Source organism: Poecilia formosa, unplaced genomic scaffold (genome assembly GCF_000485575.1).
Source record: "Poecilia formosa unplaced genomic scaffold, Poecilia_formosa-5.1.2 Scaffold80, whole genome shotgun sequence".
NCBI classification, from domain to species: domain Eukaryota; kingdom Metazoa; phylum Chordata; class Actinopteri; order Cyprinodontiformes; family Poeciliidae; genus Poecilia; species Poecilia formosa.
Genome location: NW_006800019.1, coordinates 2,012,452 through 2,030,330, shown reverse-complemented (window position 1 = coordinate 2,030,330; position 17,879 = coordinate 2,012,452). Strand labels below are relative to the sequence as shown.

The following is a 17,879-nucleotide window of genomic DNA, read 5'->3' as shown; positions in this document are numbered from 1 at the left end:
CGGCCGTGTGAGATTGCAGTCAGGTAGAGAGAAAAAGAGAGGCAGGGAGAGTTCAGACTGGGAGGAGGAGGAGGGAGGGAGATGGGAGGTGGTTGAGCACTGCAGTGCAGATAAATTAATGCAGCAGTCGAGGCTGAGTCAGCAGCACACTCCCAGTTTACCACTGGGCTTCAGCTAGTGTGTGCCACTGGTCATAATTCACCCCACCCCCTAAATAAAGGCATAACATCCTTTATTTGAGAAAAAAAAAAAAGCATGGGCGTTAAAAAAGAAAAAGAAAAAAAAATCGCCGACGGTGCAGGTGACGCCGAGTGTGGAGGAGCTGTCCCTGGTGCTGGAGGTGGAGCAGCAAGACGGACATCCTGTGCTCGGCTGTGGTGGGGAGCTGCCAGGGTGCATGGGCCACATGGATGGGAGATCGCTTTATGAGGAAAACATCATAATGATGAAGAAGAAGAAAAAGAAGAAGAAGTGCGCTCGGAGTGCGAAGAGGGTGGGAGGTGGACGGGACTCGACCTAATTCGTGCAGAGCCACACCTACACACTCCTCCGCTTTTCCTCCTCTCACACCTCATCCTTCCCTCTGAAGCTGACACAGAACATGTGGTTTCTCTGTGGGCAAACCTGGAAGCGGCTAAATATAACGTTTTAAAGTGTCACCTACAAAAACAACCGGCGCAGTTTTCTTTCTTTCTTTCTTTCTTTTTTTCTTTCTTTCTTTCTTTCTTTCTTTCTTTCTTTCTTTCTTTCTTTCTTTCTTTCTTTCTTTATATAGCTCAATTGAAGGTCATGCAGTGCTCTGAAAAAGCTTCACATGACGCTCGGTGTATCGAAATAGACAATTATTTAAAATCTATTAGTTTCTTGTACTTTTATATAACAACTTTTATATTTATACAACTTTTATATTTTACAAATAAATCTACTATTTATTTGTAATTTTTATTTAATTTTTTTTTTTGGAGATATTTCAAATTACATACTTTTTTTTCTAATTTTCTTTTTCTTATCTTTTCAGTGATGCTTCTCTAATTTCTTATCGGTAATTTCTTGCTTGAAGAAAAACAAACAAACAAAAAAATTAATCTAAATCTACCAGAAGTATGAATTATTTTAACTGTAAACTTCCTCTTTATATTCAAGTTTTATTGTATATTTTATTTCAAAACATCCCGAACATACCATCCCTGTAGATAAGCATGGTGGTGGCAGCATTATGCTGTGGGGAGAATGATCTAATGCAGAGACAGATGGAGCTAAATATGAGACAATCCTTTTAGAAGACAGCATGTTTAGGGTTTCTGTTTAGGACAACAATCCTAAACTTGCAACCAGCTACATTTTTCTTCTTTTTTCACAATTAAGCACAGCTTTGCCTTCTCCTGACACACAAAATCTCAATACAATTCATTAAAACAAGATGGGGTACCTGCAAGGCACAGTGCAGACTCTACTCCCATGGGAACCATTGATACCTTTGGGTAATTTTTATGTCGTTATAGCGCTTCTGTTCCTCCGTCCTGTTTTTCTGCAGTCCTACTGTTTAATGTATTCTCACACACACAGAGAATCTGAATAGTGAATGAAGGGGGTTTTCCTGCAATCTAATCCCATATCAGTCCATGACTGAGATCAGGTGATTGTGTGTGTGTGCGTGTGTGTGTGCTTAGCTCATATTAGCTCTATTCCTCTTTCCTTCTTCTCGTTTTTTTTCACCCCCAGGAGTCAGACAGAAGAGTGGTCTCCAGAAGCCACAATCCCTGCCTGCTTTGAACAAAAATCCTCCCTCAGTGAGGAGCCAGGCACACCCCGCATACATTCCTAATATTTAGATCCAGGCTGCGTGAAAACCTACACATTCGCCATGAAATGCAGCCCACTGTTTTTCTTCCACCAACCTAAAATCCACCATCCCCCTCTTCACTCAATGTTGGCATCGTTTATTACATAAGATTATTGTGCAACAATGCAAATTTGTGTGGACAAAGCGCAGGCTGTGTGCTGTCTGCGCTGCAAAAGGAAAATCTAACTATTTTTCTTTGCAAAAATGCACTGCTTCTCCTGCTAAACGTTTTCCCAAACGAACCGGGATGAGTTGCGCAATTTTCGAAACAACAGCGCCCACATGTGGTCAATATTACGTATTACACATCGACTTTTAATCTGTTTTTTCCCTCATTAGAAATCAATGAGTACAACCTGTAGGAAATCTCAGTCTGTTTAATTCTGAAGGACATCAATCTAAATTATGTAAGTAAATGACTTTATTTTTAAACTATGGTTCCAATTAAAGACACATTTCATTCATTGGATAAATAAATCAAATGTTCTAATCATGCAAAACACAGTTTGTTCCTAATTTAATTAAAGTCATTCAAATCAGTTTAGTCCAGTTCTAATTCCAGTATAATGCAATAAAGTTTCATATATCTGTACCCGTCTCCCTCCCAACAGGCACCAGTTTAAAATGTGTATAAATTATTTTGAAACCATGGTCACTAAGTTTGGGGGTGATGAGGCTAAAAGAGCTAGTCCTATACGAAATTAGAGGATTGCTGCTAAATACTGCAGCGTCTCTATCTGAGCAGTTTGCATTTTCATTTAAATATTTCATCCTTACAAGGATTAGGCAAGTGAAGTTTGTTCTCAAATGATACTGTCAGGATCTTGTTTGAGTTTGCTTTTGGTTTTGTCATTATTCGTGTTCACTAACCCTCTATTAGTTCTGCATTGTTCCTATTTTTACATCAGTTCCTTATTTATGTTTATTTCATGTGTCTAGTCCCTCATCAGAAACATACCTGAAGTGTTGCTTCCAGAACTTAGGCACTTCATTCTCAGTCACTCCTTGCTGGTTCCTCATGGTTTTATCCTGACAGGTTCTGTTACTTCCCCGGTCTACCCCATGTTCTCCTCACCTCTCCTCCCTGTGCTCCCATGGATTTTTTTTTGTTTTTGTTCTTATGTTCTTATATCGTTAAATTTTCAAATTCACTTTGCTCCATCCAACTTTCTGCATTTGGGTCCAACATCAACCACTCACCAATCATGCCACATACAATAACGTAGCCCATAGATCAGCTTTGAGAAATCTTTGACATAAGTTCAGATCATCTTAATATGTTTTCAGCTAAAAAATTACATGATGTAAAAATGTTTATTTGATTTGACAACACCTCATTAAATATAAAATAATCACTAATATATAAACACTAATATTGTTAATCTGCTTTAGAGGAGGAGTCTTCTGTTGTGCTGCTAGCTGAAACAAAACGCCATCGTCTCATCCTTCTGCTGGACTTTGGAGCAAAACCTCACGACATCTGCAAAACATGCATGCATGGGTAAATCACTGTAAACCTTCATTACACCTACAATACAATTCAAAAGTGGTCAGGAGGCATTATGTAAATGTGACTTATTTGAGATTATTTAATGTTATAAAATGATTCCCTCAACAGAAACGTGTTGCTTTAATTATTTCATGCATGTTTGAGAAATCCTTGAATGCCTGGTGGCAGCCATTCGGGATTACTTAAACACTTGATCCCACAAAGAGGCGCCTATTTCCTCCTTGGAACTGCACTTCCCCTCTCAGCTCCACCAGACTAGCGGCGCCTGGTGGAGCTGAGAGGCTGTTGAGCATGAGTCACTTTTCAGTTCAAACTCTTAAGAGGAGTAGGAGCTTCTTAAAGAAACAGAGGCCAATGTCGAAGTCAAATTTATGTTACGTTTGATATAGACAGCATTTTTAAAACTGAAAGTAACATTGTTATGTGATTGTGCTATAAAATTGGACTACATACCTGGAAATTACATAGTACCTCCCATTTAAATTATTACAAATCCTTGTTGCATGCCCTCCCAGTACAATTTTTCACATAGGTGACCTTTAAGCTCACCTCTCTTGTTTGAGGCAGGACAGCCACTCCACAAAATCTTTAGCCTTCATTCTGTCCAGGTTGTTGATGAAGTCGCTGGTGAACGTCCCGTCTGAATGCCTTTTAAAGTTCTGGATGATGTCTGGTCCAATTCTTCTCTGATGTGAATACCAACTGAGAAGTACAGCACTTGTGAGAAAATGGTAACATTAAATGTATTCTTTCATCTATTTACAGCAAGTAAAATACATCAATATTCACACTTAGGTGCTTTTCAAAAAAGGAAACAGAGCAAAAAAGACTAATGTCTCGATTTTGGCCACTTTTTTTTTTGCTCAAGAGTGTATAAAGTTTAACAACTGTAAAAAATACCTGTATGGTTTTGTTTTATTCAGAACCATCTCCTTAGTGCTTGAACAGAACGAAAGTAGTAAAATGCATAAGATCACTATCTTCATCCTCAGAGCACCTAACAAAAACGTGAGCATAAAGACAAAATGAGAATCCAATAATTCAATCCTTTAAACTCATCTTGGAATATTCAGACTTACCTGTGGGACATGCACCTTTTTCTCCAGTGAAGTGTTGCTCCGGATTGTCGTGTGCACATGCAGAGGATTGTTAGTGAAGCCACAGATCAATCCTGCAGCTCCTTTTACAACGCTCTGAAGTTGCGCCGTCACGATGCAACGAGCCGCTCCAGCTCCATGTTTTTATACAGACATCAGGTGCCATCAGGTGACACAAAGGTCCTCTCCCTCTCATTACAGAGGTTTGGATCACAGCTGATCTGAACTACAGTGGTGTCTAATCTCTTCAGAAGTCACAGGTTGGAGCCCCCTCACTCTTACTCAGACTGCAGCAGGTGTGAGGAGACGTTGTTATGGTGTTTGGCGCCAAGAGCATGACTCCTAAACTGTATTACTCACTTCTTTAATGTTGGAAAGCTAGGAGACTGACCATGTTCAAAGTTTAAGAGAGACACCTTTTGTTACGGAGAAGAAACTTTGGATCAAGTAGTTATGGTTTTGTATTCAAAGTTTTATTGTGGTTTTATGATGGAAGCCAAAACAACATGAAGCATAGCTGGAGGAAAATGTTACATTGTTTACAGAATGTTTTACCCCCCCAAAAAGAAAATAAAAAAAAGAAAAAGATCTTAAAAGTTAATTTGTAATTAACTCCTCTTTAATCTGGCACCGATACATAGAATCCAGCAACTCTACCTCCTTCCAGATATCAGATAAATAGTATTGCCTGTGTAAAATTTAATCTTAGAAAGCATTAAGCTGTGAAGGCGTCAGATGTTTCTTGGAGAACATTGCTTAACAAACAGCATCATAAAGACCAAGGAGCACACCAGACTGGTTAAGGATAAGGTTGAAAATAAATGTTAAAGCAATTTATAGAACAATACCCAAAGATTTAAACATATTAGAGAGCGGTTTTTAGACCTCCATCTGAAAAAGGAGAGACTTGACTGTCCTCCTCCAGTGACAGGCTGGTCAAGCTGAGCATTAATCAGATGACAAGCCAAGAGAGCCATGGTAACTCGGGAGGAAATGCAATTCTATTGCTCCGGTGGAAACCGGTTCTGACAAGACAACTGGGACTGTCAAATTTGTCCTTTGGGGAAGAGGATCAAGAAGACAGTCATTGTAAATTAAAAGCAAGCCACAAAGCAGAGGACAAAATGTTTCGGGGAGCAAGATGGGGCCAAAGCTGCCTAATACACAAAAGGTTTTGTGTGGTGGAAAATTATGTCTACGTGTAAACTTCAAACCACCACAACGAGACATGTTAGTGGCAGACTGGAGTCTAAACTCACAGCCTGAGCAACAATAATGTGGTTTAGATTAGAGTGTGTCAGTGACCCAATCAAGTCTCTCTAACACATATGTCAGTTTTAGGTTAAGTTTTGACCTAAAACTGAACATTTCAGATTAAACTATTTTACCAAACCCCAGATGGCATAATTTAAATTCAAAGCACACAGACCAAACATCCAACCTTTCAACTACTTAAAGATTGTCTTCTTCTATTTTGATCGGAAGGCCGGGGTCGGTCACGTGATGACTATTAACGATGCTCGTGCTTGACGTGCCTCTACGTCTTTGCGAGGGAGACTACAGGTAAGTAGGGTGTACTGTATGGGTGTACTGGGTTATTATATGTACGTTAAGATGCAGGTGGCAGCTAAGAAAGTGAAATAAATATGCGGTGCGACAAAACATAACCTTTTTACTGACTGCTAAAGCACGGCCGCCTGTGGGAGGGGTGAGGCGGGAGAGAGCCCAGAACTGATCAAACAAAAAAAGAAAATGCAAGAATACATATATATTTTTCAAAATAGACCTGTTTGTAAAGAAAAATGGAGTCATGATATTTAAGTTACCCCCCCGACCCCCAATGTTATTTATTTATTTATTTATTTTACTATCAATTGTCCTTGCAGTTGTGAGTGAAGGACCCTCTTCACGCCCCGCCCCAAACACAGAAATGGTTTGGCCACAGAAACAAGTTCTGAATGAGTTCATGGTTCTGCAGCCCCCAGCACCGTATGGCTGCACGCAGCGCTACAGACAGGAAGCGGAAAATACAGTCAGTCCCTCCGCTGCGGGTAAGAAAGTCTCCATAATTTTGATATAAAGAAACGGTACAGCGACAGTCACCAGAGAAACGAAGACACACCCTACTTCCGGTTCGCTCTCACCTCGGCATCCTCACCGCCTTACCCGGCGGGATCTGAGCTGGAGGTGTGAGAGAAGAATGAAATTACCCCCGAGATTTAACATTTGGAGCTAAAATCTAAAAATTAATCAGTCACATATAGTTGCCTAAAACACTGCACCAACAATCTGGACCGCGCAGCCTTTGGGAAGTCAACAATTGGAACAAATCAAAATGTCCCAAAAATATGTGAAAACCTTATTAATACTTGAGATCTATTTATAAACTAAATTAATCTCATCTTCATAAATTAATATTTTTCTATTTAACTTACATGGAATTTTGTTAATATTTGTATTTACTAGAATAATATAAGGGCCAGTCGCACTCCTGGAGTGTCCCCCAACGCCAAGTCCACACAACACATGCAGTAGCGTCGAAGTGACTCTCTATATTATGACTCTCTATTTTGACTCTCAGGATTATTTTTGAAGACCATTCATTTGAAGCTGGTGTTCATACACTGCAGACATTTTCAACTCAGTAAGTGTTTATCGTGTACTAGCTTGTACTTTTTATTTCTAATTTCATTATGTAGGCGAGGTTTAAGTAGACAGAAGTGCTTGGGGCGTAACTGGACCTCCTTTCCTATCACCAGATTGGACTTCTCTTCCTGGATGGTTTCAGAGTTCGTTGAGAAGTGAGGAGGTTCACCAGAGGACAAATGATGACTATCAAACCTTCATCTCACACCACAGACTCATGTAAGTTTAAACTGCTTCGAGTTGACCTTTTAGTTTACACCTGTGCAGCACCGATTAATGATCGGACTCTAATGGAAATGGAAAGGTCATTTGTTGGTCTGTAATGTATAGTTTAAAGGATTTGACAGTGAAGATTACAATCTTATGGTGCCGTAAAATATCGTAATATATGTCATTGGTAAAGTAGTGCATTTGCTGATATTTATTTTGATAATACAGGTGAAGTTAAAAAAACATATTAGAAGAGCACTCAATCGTTTCTGCTGTGCATTTACACAAACACAATTAATGTTTTGAAATTAAACATTTCCCAGTTTCAAATTTTATGATTTCCAGCACAATATTTGTGCACACCTTTCAGTGTGCACAAATATTGGGGAATGGCTAAGTTGTAATCTTTGAAAATCTACAAAGCTCTCATTCAATCCAAAATCCATCATACTTCAATATTTAAAAAGAAGTGAGATTCCGGCTTTCCTAGGAGAATATGTATCTGTGGACAATTATTGGGCAACACTAAAGAACAACATTATCATCAATCTAAATGAAAAAGGCAACCCGATGAAAATACCAAACAAATAAAAATGAACAAACCTGACATTTAAAACAAATCATGGGCCGTTTTAAATGAGAGAGTTCCTGTCAGAAAAACGGTTCACCTTTTTGAATAGAGTCCGAGACGTTGCAGCTGCTGCTACACAAAAAGTTGATCATCAGATTAATAAACCGTCCATATTCACTAGCTGTTAGTCATTGATTATGGTTCAAACTCTGAACCTGGGAACATTTTTGTATGTCTTCAGCTTCTCTCTCTGCCCAGTTCTTGTCTGATAAGTGACTAAATACCACTACTGCCACAAACCCCTCGAAAAACAAAATTACCTGAAAAGAAATTAAATTATATTTGACTGCGAAGCAATTGATTATTAATTTATCTTTAGTATGGGAAAACATTTTTGTATTAGTTATTCGTTGTCATGACTGCATGAAATAGTTGATTTTAGCAACAGTAATGTAGCAAATGTTGCTGTTTGTTTTAAATCTAACTATATTAAGTTATGAATGTTTGCTTTTTTGTTACAGCAAAAACTTTATGCAGGGCTCTTCATACGTCAGACATTAATACTCAGACATTTGTGTCTCTTTCTGTGATGGATTGACTATATTTTTAAATACAAATATTAATTACATCATATTTGTCTTATATGACATCTGTATAAGAATTTAAAGTGAACAAGAACACAGTCTGCAAGGTTAAACTTGTAATTTCTTAACATTTAGGAGACAAATTAAATTCTCACCAGAGTAAACTGTCTGGGGCTCAGAAAATTTAAATTAATTTATAGACAAATGAGTTGATAAAAGGAGACCACGTGGATTGAAATGATCTATTTAAAGACAAAAACGCTACAGATGTGACTTTTACAAATTTCACTTGCTGGCTCTGACCACCAGGTGTCAGACTTGACCACAGGAGCTATTACCATCTTTTGGTTCACTCGTGGTAAATAGGTGCTACTACTTCCAGTTAAACCAGTTGTTTAATGCTGGTGTTACATGCTTCCTCCTGTTAAATACAGTTTTAAGTGATTTCAACATGCTGGAGACAGCCTCAGATTACCTTTGTTGAAATTTATGATTCTTGAGCTGTACGGAGTGAGCCAAATGCTCCAGCTCTTCCTAAACTCCTAACCTGGAAATATGAAATTAATTATTTGCTAATCTGTAGTTGTGTAAATATTGGTTTGAGCAGGCCTTAGAAAAACAGATAACTATATCTGAATTATGTTTGACCAGGATGGTCTGTTAATAAATGTCTGATGTTACGTTATATAGTATTCATAGGAACTGTGGCTGAATCTTGGAAGACTTTACACCCCTGGCCTCTCCCCTTATACATTGGCTGCATTACCAGTGGGAGTATAAATGTTTAAGTCTATATTCAAGATATTTCAGGGGCAAGAGAGGAGAAAGGAGCTTCAGCTCAGGCTGTACACACAGCTATAGACGGGGTCATGTTTATGGGGCTGTTCTCTGTGCAGCTGCTTTATAACTTGGTGGTGATTGATATATTAATATTGCAATGATGTGTTCTCTTCTGTCACATATAAAATCAAGGTTGTGTTGGTGATTTGAGTGTTTCCTGGGTGCAGCATCCGTTCTTTTTCTGTAGCCTCACGGTTTTTGTCATCACTCTGCACAGTTTATATTGAAGTCTGTTATTTTCCTACTTGATCAGAAGCAAAAAAAAAAAAAGAAAAAGAATGAAAGTAAAAGAGTGCTTTGTGTGAAGGTGGATGATGCATGAGGTATGAGTTGGGTTCACATTGAGAAGAAACTCTCACACTGTGACTCGTGTGAGGTTTTTGTGTGATTCACAGTGGATGCTACACATTAGGCAGTTTATCTGTAGCAACAAACACCTTCCCCGGTGACCAAAACAGATCTTTGACACACCACAGGAGACAAAACAATAAGGCTATCCACCCATAAACATCACGTCTGAGGGCCGTGGTTTTACCCTGAGTTTTCCCCTTTGCTTTATTTGGGCAGTTAATGACAGGCTATCAGATTCCTATCTCCCCTTTCCTGCTCTCTATCCCCACTTCTGCTCCCCTCTTTAGCCTGGAGGACTGTTTTGGGAAGCATCTGGAGGCAGGCTGTTGAATGGGATTCATTCTTGCAGGGCCTTGTGCTCCAGTGAGTATACTCGGGGCAAAGACGCCTGTCCACAGTCCACAGGGGAGACAGAGCTGGGATGGGGGTGGGGAGAATGGAAACCCAAAAAGGAGCCCTGCAAAACAACTTCAACTGTTCTGGACGTTTTTCTTATCACTCCAAATTTCTCCATTTTTTGTTGTTTTAGAAACCAGATCTTTGTGTAATGAGTGAAGGTGGTAATGAACAGTCCTTCAGACTTTCTGAAGATTTCTCTATAGATTTTCTTTTCCTTTCCACCATTTTCAGCCCAGTTTTTTTTATACCTGGCTATGACATCATATTGTGCAATCTGTGCATTAAAAATAAGCAAAGGGGGCACCAAAGAAGAAGCGTCGCTCCTAAAAAGATAATTTATAACAGATTAACAGTGTTCTTGAATTAGGTTAAAACTTGAATGAATAACTTTCAGACAGATTTTTAAAATTAATTTGATGTATTTAACAAAATAAAAACATTTTTTTTAAACCATCACCTAGTTTTTTCCAATCTTTTTGTCATCATTATTAATGCATTAGGCTTTTACAGTCTTGTAATTATCAGAACCAAAGACATGCATTTATAACTTATCACATTTTTGGAACCATTAAACTAATTACTTCATTTTTAATTTGATTACAGAATGATTAAACTCAAGATATTTTCTCAATAAATCAAGATTTTGAAGAAAGTGCTAACTTTAAAGAGATGGAAGTCCTAGAAATATACAGAAAACATGTTATTTATATAATAAAATTATAGGCATGTTTATGTTTTTTGGAGTTAAATGGTTGTAGAAAGTGCCAAAATGGAAACATGCGAGTTCAAAATGGAGCTGCAAAGGGGTGAGTTGACCTAGAAATTGAAAACAAACTGTCTTTGTGTCAGGTTCCAGTAAGAAAGTACCTAAAGATTAGATTTCAAACTTGGCTAAGTTGCCTGTTATGTATAGACACAACACTGGTTTAACCTGTAAATGTTTTACATCTGAAGGATTCATGGGTCAAAGTTAAGTCCCTTTTAAAAGACAGAAAAACATTCCTCTGAAAATGGTAAATCGCTGCACAGAAAATATGTGAAGAAACAAAAGAAATTCTTTGAGAAAAACTTTGCATTACCTTCAGAAAACTTTGAGATACATTACTCAATACCATTCTTAAATATTAGAACAAGATGTAGCTGTTTTATGGCAAATATTGCATCTGTTACCACTTGCCTTTCAGTTATATGTAAGACAAAATGAAAAAGTTGTTGTTATATTGTCTTTTAAAGGTCTTCAGAAAGTCCAAAATACTAACAATACTCTCCATTATGAATGCTGACAATTTCTCTGCTGAGGGAGAAGGAGGTGTGGCAGGCTGCAGAAGTCAGGCTGTATTACTGGAGCAGCTGAAAAAGTCACTTTTCTGTTTTGGAGAATGCTTTTGGACAACTGTGGTTTCAAACCATAAGGAGCCAGTGACTGACTCGAACCACATCATAACCCTTTGCTATTATTGTAAGTAAAGAAATTTATTAATTTAGTCTCTAAAAGGCCAAACCTAAATGCCAAAAAGTGTAAAAATCCTGAAAGTATCAAACATAGATGAATCACAATCTGCCTTTTTGTTGTTCTTCAAGGTGAGTAAAAAGAGGCTTTTGAGTTACCCGGTTAAAACTAAATGTTCATTCTAGATGGTAATGTAGTGTGATATACGGGAGTGAACGCTTTTATGTGCAGGAACTCTGTCAAAGCAAACATAGTGGAAGACAACAAATTTCTTCAAACAACAAAATAGCCTCTTTGTTGGAAATGTGTTTTACCCAAGATTATGAAACCATTTGAATTTTACACACTTATATCAGGTGTTGACATTCAAGAGCGTTTTGTTTAATTTTTGGTGTTTAAATTACAGGTCTTGTCACAGGCAGACAGGACTCCCCGCAAAGCTTTTAAATCCTTCAGTATGGTGCCGGTTTGTTGGGCCTCTAATCTACCGCTCTCAGACATTTCTCCTGGCTCAGGATAAATCACCAAATAAAACCACTTTTGCTATGAGTAGATATGATGTTATGCACTAATCCTCATCTTCTGAATAACTTTGTTACTCGCTAGCGTTCTGTTCTGTAAGACTTTTTTTAAAGATACTGTTAAAATTCTGACATAAACTTTAACATTAGTATTGTGAGCTGTAAGCCTGAAAATAAACTCCAAGACGCAGTTCAGTTTGCTTCATTTATCCAGTCGGATCAAAACACTACTCTACTCTGGTACTACAACACGTAGTAAAATATATGTGGCATTTTACTTCCCTTTTACTGACTGACTCCTTTGACTTTCTTAGTGCCATTGCTGTGAACTGGCGCCTTTGCTTTTTGCTGGTTCCTACCAGTGTGTTTGTGGCTGAGTAAAGGGGGCGCTGGCTTGCACCAGAGCTAATCTGTAAAAGCTAATAGGATTGTAAGTGTTTGGCAGAGAGGAGTGGTAATAAAACGAGGGACCCGTGTTGTTAAAAGTCAGAGGTTTTTTTAACTGACAGCTGTTGGCGAATACACACCATGCAGTTTAATCCCGCGTATGTGAATGTGCACATGTTGTTACATGTGTTCAGGCGCATGTGGACAGTGTTTCTTTTTGGAGCCTGGCTGCTCCTGCTGAAGGAGTGCCAAGCAGGATCCTTTGAGTTAGTGTTTGTTTACCATCATTAGGTCTGTGGGTTTGCAGGTCTGCTTTGGTGACAGACAGAAACCTCATGATGACAACATAACTGCAGCATGTTACAGCAGGGAAAGGCGTGACCTGCTGCCACATTTCTCATTCCGCTGATAGTACTTATCTCGAAAGGCAGAGAAATAGGGTAATTCTGCCCCTGCAGCTGTCAAAACACACCATTCTGTGTCTGTTTAGTTGATGCATGTTTCTGGGGAATGGAGCTAAACTTTAGAACCGAGGTTAAGGGTTGCACGCTTAGTCGTTCACTTTGTTTGCATAAAGACCTTTTTAGCGATCAAAACTCACCGAGGTTATTTTTGTTGTAACATACTCTGTTCAAATCCCTGCAAATTGTCCCCTGGCTATGCAATGAATTACTCACATTGTGCCCATCTTTTAAAATCGACGTATCGCTGCGTGAGCCCTACGTATCCCACTGTGATTTGGTTGGGAGAGCAGAAATGGCAGATTAGGCTTAAATCCGTCCAAGTAGATTATGCCCTCATCTCTAAAGCTCATGCACTGAGGGTTTCTTATAATTGCCGCTTGTGGTTTGGAGGGCCCACAGCACCCGGCTTACTCGGTCAGGTGTTCAGGCCCGTCTGTTCTTACAACGCCGACCGTGTGCGCTTATTAAAAGTGCAGTCCACCCCGCTTTTTTCCCATGTGTGCCTGTTCCCATTGTATTTTTTCTGATTGATGTTGACTGAGGTCACCTAAGCTCATGCAGGGGATCACGGCACAGTGTGCAGGGGGCTAAATGTTTACATGCATTAATTTGACTTTATTCAGGGGCCCAATCTGCGCCCGTCCAGTGATAGGGCAGGCTAAGCCATATGTTATGCTTTTCAACACTGCCAGACTGAAGGTCACACCACCAGGTTATGGAGGCCAGTTTGGAAAAATGCATAATCTTTGTGGGTGGATCCCTACCTTGTGTTTTGGCTCTGAGCTCTCAGGCGTCACGCAAAACACGGCTCTTGACATGAGTGGGTTTGGAAACTTGTATGACACTAATGTTCTTGCCCTGACAACATTACCCATAACACACTTGACATTGTCGTACAATCAGTATTTCTTTCCCACTGATGCACAGTTATGAAAAGCTGAAAGCAGACGACAGAACTAAATCTGATTTTTTTTTTAAGAGATGAAGATTTGAGATGATAGAAAACCTACTTATTTCCTAAAAGACAAACTCAAAGTAACCTGTATGAATGAAAAAAAAATGGTTAAATAGGATTTGACCTTGGAAAACGCCACTGAGAAAGCAACTTTACAGATATTTTCATCATTCAGTTTATTTTTCACAGGATGTTGAAGACAGAGGGAAAGTCCTGTTTGATGTAGACAATGCTGCAGTACTGTGACTAAAAACAGAATGTTTCTTTTTCTGATAAAGATTGATGAAATTAATGAGATACAGATTGGTCTATTTTTACTTTTTATCGTAGCTATAAAACAAAATAGTGCCCTTGAGTTTAAACATTAGTCACTGAGTTTGGCGAGCTCCTGACTGTGGAAGTGAACCATGCTGAGATGAAATAGTTGTAGCAGCTTATAGGTTGTGTTGGGGTATAAAGACGTGTCTAAAGATCACCACTGTAGAGGAAAAAAAAACTACAAGTGGAAGATATTCCAATTAAATTCAGACACGGCTCGGTCTGGATGTCAATGCAATTTCATCCTGAAAGCAGACCTCAAGATGCTAAAAAAAAAAAAAAAAGTATCTGAAACCTCTATCGCATCTCCGCAGGACCTACAGCAGGCTCTTTTACTACTGTTGATATAAAAGTAAAAGTTTAACTTTTATGGGACGTGTGTGTAGAAAGGAAACCATTAATCTCTACGACAGGGTGATCAAGTCCAGTTCTTGAGAAATACTACCCTGTGACTTTTAGATGAATCCCTGACTGGATTCACCTCATCAGCAGAGATTCAGGTCTGCAGACTCTGAGTAAAAAGCCACTCATTTGATTCAGATGTGTTGAAGAAGTCATGCATCTAAGCTGCAGGGCAGTAGCTCCTGAAGACGAAGAAAGGATGTTGACCAAACTATGGCTTCTAGATTAATGTTTGTTGGAAACATTACTAAGACTGCAGAGGGCATGTTGGCCTTAAACCAAATGGAGCATTAAAAAAAAAAAGCTCCTAAAAACTGTTGGAGGTTCTTGCAGCTGGTGGAAGCATCAACTTCAATCCTCTCAGGAAAATATGAGACTATCTGTAAAAAACAAAACAAAACAAAGCTGAAGCAAAGCATGACAATGACCCAAAATTTGCTATTAAACCTACCGAGGACCGGCCGAGAAGCTCTCATCTAAAAGTGAGGAGTGCTTCAAGCTTTCATCAGCCCGATCTCAATCATAAGATTAAGGGATAGATTTTACTCATCTTTTCCTCTGAAGACTTGTTTTCAGCGATTTCAGCGATATCTTTTGTTTAACAAGTAAAGTAAACTTAACGTGCAGTCAGATCTGTTTCATTTCCATAGAACAGTGGAGCTGTCTCAGTCTGATAGCAAAGATGGTAGTTTTATGTAGCATCCAGTGTTTAGTTTGTAATAAAGGTGGCAGAGCTTCACACAAAGGAGCGACACCCCTGCACGGTTATAGTTCACTAAATGATTTAACAGCCGTCCATTGATCCACCTGGTAAACATTCATTGCTTCCAAACAGATTTTCCACCCTCTTCAGAGATCTCTCTCTCTCTCCCTCATGTGTATGCATTGGAATGCAACCGTGCATGTGTGTGTGCGTGTGTGTGTGTGTGTATTTGAACTGAATGTTAACAGGCGGGCGGGGGTGGGGTGGCTGATTGGAGTCTGAGTGAACGATTGTTGGCAGATTGTGCTTGAGACCAAGCGAAGTATGGGGACAGAGAATAGACAGTGCGGTAGTAAGACCTTGAAATGGAGGATTGTCTGTGATTTCTCTCACCCATTAACCAGACAGGGCCATTGTTGTGCTCACTTCCCACTGGCACACTGTTGCCGTGAGTGACAGGCCGACAAGCCGACTCTGTAGGTCTGCCACATGGTGGGCCGCTGAATAGGGAATGCAGCATGTAGCTGATTTGGAGAAACGGCTTACCTCAACTCTTTATGCTGCGAAAAGCTTTCACCTGCGCTCCACTAAACACTTTGCTTTCTCCTCTGTGCCTCGAGGTTAAGTTAAATGAGCGCTGAAGATGGCAGGGTTCAGGCAGAGTTTGTCTGTGTGCCTTGATGTTGATGTAAGTATGTAATTCCTTACAAGTGGAAACAAAGCGGTTTAACAAACGTCATCTCCTCTTGAGAAAAGCGTTGCCCCTTCGCCACCTTACGTGTCGTGGCACACACCCGGCAGCGCGGCGGGGCCATTTTGGTCCCGCCGCGAGGGACAAGGCGTGTTGAGCGGCTCTCACAGGCGGAGGCCGTCTCGTGGAATTCCAGAGTCGGAGCAGGAGGTGCAGAAGAGGCTGCTGGGGCAACAATGGCCGGGGACATCTGTCATGCGTGGCTGCTCTCCCCTTTGCTTACAATGGATCTGGGGGACCAGCCAGTGGTGTCTTTCTTTTGGCTCCCCTCCTTTCCGGGGACACTTCTGTCCCTTACAATGGCTCTTTTGTCCAGTCCTCGCTTTTTTTTTTTTTTTGCCAACGTTTAACCCTTCGAGTCTGCTCCTTTTTCTGCCTCCTCTTTCTGTTTCCACAAGAAAACAAAACAAAGTCGAAAGCACGACTGTTCATTCACCGCTTTCTCCTGTTGTTTTTCATTATGACTTTTCGCTCCGACTCTGCTGCCTTTGCACTGTGCGCCTTGCACCAAGCTCTTTGTGGATACATGGCTTTTGTTTGTGACAGCAAGTGAGACATTAAATAGACGATGGAAATAACGCCTCTAATCCTCCTCGTGGATGTTTTCCATTGAGCATATTTAAAACGTTTGAAAGAAAACGCAGCTCAGGAAGCTGAAATTCTAATTGATCCACTATTGCCTGGTTTTTTAAAAAGCAGCCAGTCCAGGAGTGGCATGTATTTTCCATGGAGTTGATTGGCTGTACACCCAAGAGGGAAGATGAAGACTGTAGATGTTAGTGTCTGCGGTCATGCTAAGATGGTTTACTTGGGGTTCCTAACACACAGGAGTTAACTTATTTTCACAGTTCTCAGCTCAGTTTCTTTGATGATTGTGGCTTTTAGTTAATGAAAACACAAAATTAAGGATTTTTACTACAGAAGTGTGATGCTATGTCCTACATGATCACAGTGAAGGGGGCTCAATGCGCATCTGTCCTGCAGACAAACACTGACACCCTCCACAAAGAAGAGGACAAGCCACAAAAGGTTGTTGTTATAGAAACTGGATGTTTACAGAGTGCTGTAGCCAAGCGCATTAATGAAAAGTTGAGTGGAAGAATAAAGTGTGGTAGAAAAAGGTGCCACACTCTTAGGAGGAATATGAAACAAAACCCAATTTTGTTTTAAAACAACAAGCTGGCTGTATACTGAGTGCTATTTCCCAGCATATTAATGGAAAGTTGAGTGTAAGGAGAAAGCATTGCGGAGCAAAGTGTACAAGCAAAAGTGGCCTCCTTTTGAGAATTGTGAAGCAAAGCCCATTCAAGGGTTTAACAAGACGAGGAATGCGGCTTGAGTCTGTGACTTAAGGAGCACCAAGACATACTGAAATAGATATGAACATTTTATAAAATGTGGAAGCAAAGTTTTAGGAATAACGACGTTCATTGCCCGTACCCCTTCTCTACTTGCAGCCAGATAAGCAGCCAAAGTACTAAAACGTTGTTGTTGCCTAAGCTTACTGTTAATGTAATCAAAACCACTTCCTCTGTGTGACACCTGATTATCAAGTCCACAATACTGTTCCTGCCTCAGCTCTGGAGTGGCTTCAGTGTAATTATACTCAAGGTTGTCTGTTTCTCGGTGTTTTCAACACTCATCAGCTTGATGTAAATTACAAATTGATTTTTTTTTTTTTCTTCCTGCGACTACTCATTCTTAAAGACTTAAGGGGTTCAAGCTGGTCTTCAATTGATTGGTCTGATTGCAATTTAGCAACAAGTCTTTACAAGAGGAAACTTGGCATTAATCTATACTCATCATTGCAGCTGTACCAGCATGACCAAGCAGAAAACTCACAATCTAACTTCTTTATATATATATATATATATATA

The 17,879-nt window shown here is 39.7% G+C and overlaps 1 protein-coding gene across 3 annotated transcripts in view; it reads left to right on the top strand.

Annotated features, from left to right (window-relative positions):
* Positions 1-6,361: 6,361 nt before the first annotated feature.
* fignl2 (fidgetin like 2) overlaps positions 6,362-17,879 on the top strand; it is a 51,859-nt gene continuing 40,341 nt past the window's right edge. For 2 of the 3 annotated variants that reach the window (XM_016673697.1, XM_016673698.1), the window contains exons 1-2: positions 6,362-6,501; positions 7,150-7,315. In XM_016673697.1, the coding sequence (XP_016529183.1) occupies positions 7,276-7,315 (40 nt within the window). In that variant the 5' untranslated portion in view covers positions 6,362-6,501; positions 7,150-7,275. Of the gene's footprint in view, positions 6,502-7,031; positions 7,095-7,149; positions 7,316-17,879 lie in introns of all 3 variants that reach the window. The other variant, XM_016673696.1, reaches the window with a different exon arrangement.